The 6,085-nt window shown below is 36.4% G+C and overlaps 1 protein-coding gene across 1 annotated transcript in view; it reads left to right on the forward strand.

The window, feature by feature from the left end:
• Positions 1–1,814: 1,814 nt before the first annotated feature.
• LOC111863210 (RNA polymerase II-associated protein 1) overlaps positions 1,815–6,085 on the forward strand; it is a gene marked incomplete in the record, with an annotated part of 62,675 nt that continues 58,404 nt past the window's right edge. The window contains 1 exon segment of the mRNA XM_033750968.1: positions 1,815–2,205. Within this exon segment, the coding sequence (XP_033606859.1) occupies positions 2,077–2,205 (129 nt within the window).

Raw genomic sequence — 6,085 nt, forward strand, 5'->3', positions numbered from 1 at the left:
TCTCTAAAAGGGGTGGACCAAGGCACCATCTGCAATTCATGGTCCATTAGCCCCATATTTTATCCAATTGATAAAGCCAAATAATTGCAGACTACTTATAAACCCAGTTCAGAGCACATGACTTGTGCGACTGTGACTAGAGGACTAATGGAGGTTCAAATCGAAGCACTACTGGCTATCATCAATGACAATATCTGTGTTAATTTCTGACCTTGTGATGTCTCAAAAGAAATGAAATCCTTGAAATTAGGAAAGGCCTGTGGTTTTGATGGCATTCCAAATGAATGTCTCTGGCATCTTCCAAGAAGAACTCTTGTGCATTTAACATGTTTATTCAATCACTTCCTGGTACCTCGGAAGGAGATAAAAGTCATAACTGTGAAAACCTTTCAAAGACCAAAAATTTACATCCTATCAGCCTCTTTCCATCACAGGCAAACTATTTGAGAAGCTGATTTTAAGAACCATCCAAAAACACATTGAGGAAATAAACTTACTAAATGAGAGTCAGTTTGGCTTTCGAACAAATCACAGTATGACACTTCAATGTATGAGGCTGAGAGATCACATAACCCTAGATTTTAACAATATGTTGACAGCTGTTTTGTTCTTGGATATCGAGAAAGCCTTCAAAACAACATGGCACTCTGACTTATATAAACCCTGAATGAGCAAAAAGTTCCAAATAGTAGTCCATAGTCGTTACACTTCCCTCTGGACCTGAATGGCAACGCGCCTCATGATCTATTTCTCCACCCACCTCGCTTGATCAGCCTATCACCTAAAGGTGGAAGCAATATATTCCTATACCAGGTTACACAACATTATGAGTCAAGAAACATGCTTTATAAATTCCTATGAAGAACATCACCTACACTCATTGTAAACGATATATAACTGGTAGTGCTTAGCCATAGGGTTGCCAGCCAGTACTCAATTTAACAGAAGCATTGAACTGAGTAATACTCTATAGGTGACCTGTGGTTAACTACTTATCATTGATATCTAGGAGGGCCTTTAAGCAACCTGAAGAAGTTTCACTGGCTGTCTTGGCCATGCACACAGGAAACCTGTGACTGCAGTCTAAAAGACAGCTATGAAACCATTGCAAGAGTAATGCCGATACCTGATTCATGACCAAGGACAGGTTTAGAAACACTTGTAATGAAAAGCACTGAAAAGGTTGGCGAGGGGGTGTCAATCCATACATGTATTTGGATGATGCTTGATTCGATCTCGACCGAACCATTGTACATACTGCCCGATGTCATTGTTTTCGCAATCCCTTGGGGGAAATGTCAGGCTAGGATCATGCCTAGGCCAGTTCCTTTCAGATCCTACCAAATTCATGAGTCATTGTACAGTTCAATGCTATATCGTTTCGATAATGAAAGCATCAATTAACAAAAAAAAATGCGGGAAACAACCTCAAAATCTTTTTAAGATCCTGAGAGTGAACAGGGCGTCGTAAACATTGCCTTGCCTATCAAAATTCACGGGTCTCCATCCTGCTACTTTCCCCACGTTCCCCACCCTGTGTTCTTGCTTGGCTTATTCTTTAACCTTAAACGTGGAAGCATCATGTTCCACCGAAATGCCGCTTCACTTTCAATGCACTGCACGGGTGCGCAACGTTATAACCTAAGAGACAGAATTCTTTCCTTAGGCTTGTTGCAAGCACGGATTACTTAGGCTGCAGGAATGTTCCGTGCCAGGGACTTTCACAAGCGGGAATATCCAGCCATGGATCCTCACATTGTGGGTTACATTAAGCCCGTTATGCGCTCCACCTCTCCACTACCTTCGATTCTTATAACAATTAATCGATTGGGATGTGTGGATTTTTACGATAGTGTTGCGTGTTAATACAGGATATATTTTGATTACGCCAAGTATGTAACTGTAACATTTTAAATTAAATTGATTTACTGTATAATATAGGGACTTGTCAGGAGAAGTCAGCAAATGAAGCGGTATCATAGGCGATCATAAGTGCTGTAGGAAGAGCCGAAGAATATGTCAATCATTTAGTTCCTGATGTTTTCACTACTTTACCGTATATAACCAATACGAAAAATGATCGCCCGACCAAAGGCTGGAGAAACGGAGGAAGATATTTTGAAACTTCAAGAGGAGTTCTTGAGGAATAAACAGGCTACACCGTCTGCTCCTGTCATTAATAAACGAAAATCTGGAGAAGAAAATAATCCAAATTTAGGTATGTATACCGGTGATTTATGGCACGTGGTGGCACAAATTCAGTAGTTTGAGAACGCACTTTTAGTGCCCTGTACGTTTTAAAATTTGACCAAGAGCTAAAAATTTGGAATAAGGAACGTTTCGAATGAAACTACTGCCTCCATTTTCAGAGCAGGATTTGGAGGCAGTTCTGCAAGTTTCACACCCATACAGAACCACAAGCAAAATTGTAGTTTTGTGTATTCTAATTTCACAGAGAAAACTAAGTATATGTTACTGTCTCGTGACCAAAATGCGGGACAAAATCATGACATAAAGATAGGAAACAGATGTTTTGAAAATGTGGCACAGTTCAGATATTTGGGAACAACGATAACAGATCGAAACCTGATTCAGGAGGAAATTAAGAGGCGATTGAACTCGGGTAATGCTTGCTACCATTCAGTCCAGAAGCTTTTGTCTTCTAGTCTGCTGTCCAAAAACATAAAAATTAGAATATACAAAACTGTAATTTTGCCTGGTTTTGTATGTGTGTGAGACTTGGTCTCTGACATTAAGGGAGGAACACAGACTGAGGGTGTTTGAGAACAGGGTGTTGAGGAGAATATTTGGACCAAATAGAGATGAAGTGACAGGAAACTGTAGAAAACTGCATAATGAGGAGCTTCATAACTTGTACTCTTCTCCAAGTATAATTAGAATGATCAAGTCAAGGAGGGTGAGATGGTCAGGTCATGTAGCACGAATGGAGGAGACGAATCTGTATAGGATATTGGTGGGAAAGCCAGAAGGAAAGAGACCACAGGGAAGACCAAGACGTAGATGGGTGGACAATATTGGAATGGATCTTAGATAGGATGGGATGGTATGGATTTGATAGATCTGGCTCAGGATAGGGACCAGTGGAGGGCTCTTATGAACACGGTAATGAACCTTTGGGTTCCATAAAATGCTGGGAAATTCTTGAGTAGCTTCAGAACTGGCGGCTCCTCCAGAAGGGCTCAGCTCCATGAGTAAGTAAGTAAGTAAATAATGTTTTTAGACAGTAGATGAGAAGACAAAATATTCTTGACTGAATAGTAGCAAGCATTACCTGAATTCAGTCTCTTAATTTCCTTCTGAATCAGGTTTTGATTTGTTAGTCACTCCCAAATATCTGAACTTTACCCCATTTTCAAAACATCTGTTACCTATCTTTATTTCATGATCTTGTCCTGCATTCTGGTGATGAGACAGCAACATGCACTTAGTTTTCTGTGTGTTTACTTCTAGACCAACCTCCTTACTATCGTCAGTTAAAGTTTGTGTGTTTTTCTTTATGATATCTATATTATCACGCAGTAGATTCACATCATCAGCACTACAGCCACTNATATTCAGGAAACATGAAATATTCAGTAACCAATATCAAAAGTGAAAAAGTTTAGACTTAATTTTGCAGGCAAAGGAAAGTCTGAGTAGGATAGTGTTGTTCATTTGTTTATTTATTTATTTACTTTATATACATGGATCATTATACGTGATATAGGAAAAGTAAAATACTTTACAATACATTAAATAATAATATACTAAGATAATAATAAAATGATGATCCTAATAATAGAACTGATATAATCGTTTAACACACAACACTGCTGTACACCTCAAGACCCAGTCCATCTATCCTGGCACAAATACCCTGGTATCCTCAATCCTGTAAAAAAAAAGTACAGAACAGGGTGGTAAGCATTCCTATAACATGTACTAATATTAAAATCTAAAAGTTAATATTCTTGAAATATATGTTTACAAGTGATTAGAGCTGGGATTTGTCCCCAAACAAAAGAAACTTGTCTATACTGTAGAAACAGTGATCAAGTAGGAATGTCCTCAGAGTCTTTTTAAACTTGTATAGTACTGGTATCTCTTTAATATATTGTGGCAGCTGATTTAACATATGAAGTCCGATATTATTGAAATTGTTTTTGTATAGATTCGTATTACATGGCACTATGAACAAGTCCTCTTACAACTAATAGTTTTTGGGGTCTGTATAATAGCTCTCTTCTGCAACCTGAAGATCAGTTGTGCATTTCCTGAATTTCCCCAAAATATCAATCCATATAATAACAAGGATTGAAAATAAGCATAATATAAGGTGCGAACAGTCTCTAAACATGATACACTTGACTACTTGTAAGGCAGAACATATTTTACATAATTTTTTTGTTGAGTATGTGCAGTCCACCTTAGATTCTTATTCAACCACACTCCCAAAAATTTCGTATGTGTAATTGATGACTGTATCATAGAGCTTTATTGATGGGCATTTGACTTGTACTTTTTGAGGTTGATGAAAGGATATTGCTGTTGTTTTTTCTTTATTAATAATTAATCTATTCCTTTCAAACCACTCTGTGAATGCATTTATTGTTTTATTTATTTTCCTTTGAGCATCATTAGCACTATTTCCTGCTATAAGAATACTAGTATCATCGGCAAAAAACTTTAGTCCTCCATGTTCTATGCTGGCTTGTAGATCATTGATATATAGCAAAAACAACACTGGCCCAAAAACAGAACCTTGTGGGACTCCATGTCTTCTGGGTCTCTCTTGCGATAGATAGTGATTTCATTAGTTTCTTTACATCTGTATGTATTGCCACTTTTTGTTCCCTGTTTTCTAGATATGATTGAAACCATTTTAGTACAACCCCTCTTATTCCCATTCTTGTCATCTTCCTTAGCAATATATCATGATCAAGTGAGTCAAATGCCTTTGACAGATCCAGAAATATTCCTATACTTATTTTCCTCTCATCCAATGATTTGTAGACCCTTTCTATAAACTCTGCAGTTGCCGTATTTGTTGATTTCCCTTAACAGAAACCATGCTGTTTATTGTTAATTATGCTGTGATTATTAAAAAATGATAAAAGACTTTTATGTATGATTTTTTGTATTATTTTTGAAAAAACAAATTAGTGAAACTGGTCTATAATTCCCAACTTCTGTATCACATCCTTTCTTATATAAAGGTTTCACTTTTGCAGTTTTTAGTTGATCTGGAAAATGTCAAGTTGAGAGTGATAGATTTATTGTATATGTCAAAGCAGTTGTTATTTTAGGATAACATTTTTTAATAATATACTCTGGAATATCATCAATTCCCATTGATTTTTTATTACTCAATCCTTTAATTATGCCTGCCACTTCCTCTTCAGTAGTTGGGGTTAAGAACATGCTGTTACTGTTATATTTTACTGTAATCACATTAACTTCATTGATTTTTGATAATGGAATGCCACTCAATATCTCTTGGGCAATACTGGTATAGTATTCATTAAAAGACATTGGCTATAGCTTTTGGATCCTGTATATTTACTCAATTCTTGCTTATTTCAGTATTTTTGTTGCTTTTTTCTGTTTACCTAGTTCCTCCTTAACTATGTCCCACATGGCTTTTGATTTATTCCCTGATGCTCTTATTCGCATGTTGTTAGTTAATTTTTTTGCTTCACTGATAACTTTGTTCTATATTTTTTTTATAATGACAGTAGTATTCTTTAAATTATTCTGGCATATTTCCTTCCTTCATTAGACTATTAAGAACCTTAGTCTGTTCCCTGATACCCTTATTCCTGAGGTAACCCATTTATTTTCCTGCTGTTAAGTTTTTACCTGTTTTTTATGCATAGCTATATCGTAATAATACTGTAAAGTACCTAAAAATTCATTGTATGCCTCATTTGCTGAATTTTGTTTAAAAACAAGCTCCCAAGTCTCATTTTCTAGTAGATAGTTTAGGTATTGTACATTCTCTTCCCTGTAAGATCTAGCTATTCTGTATTCTTCCTTTAGTGTAACTTTCCCCTTTTTATTCTTATACTGCATCTGTATTTTTTTT

This window comes from Cryptotermes secundus, unplaced genomic scaffold (assembly GCF_002891405.2).
Source record: "Cryptotermes secundus unplaced genomic scaffold, Csec_1.0 scaffold665, whole genome shotgun sequence".
NCBI classification, from domain to species: Eukaryota; Metazoa; Arthropoda; class Insecta; order Blattodea; family Kalotermitidae; genus Cryptotermes; species Cryptotermes secundus.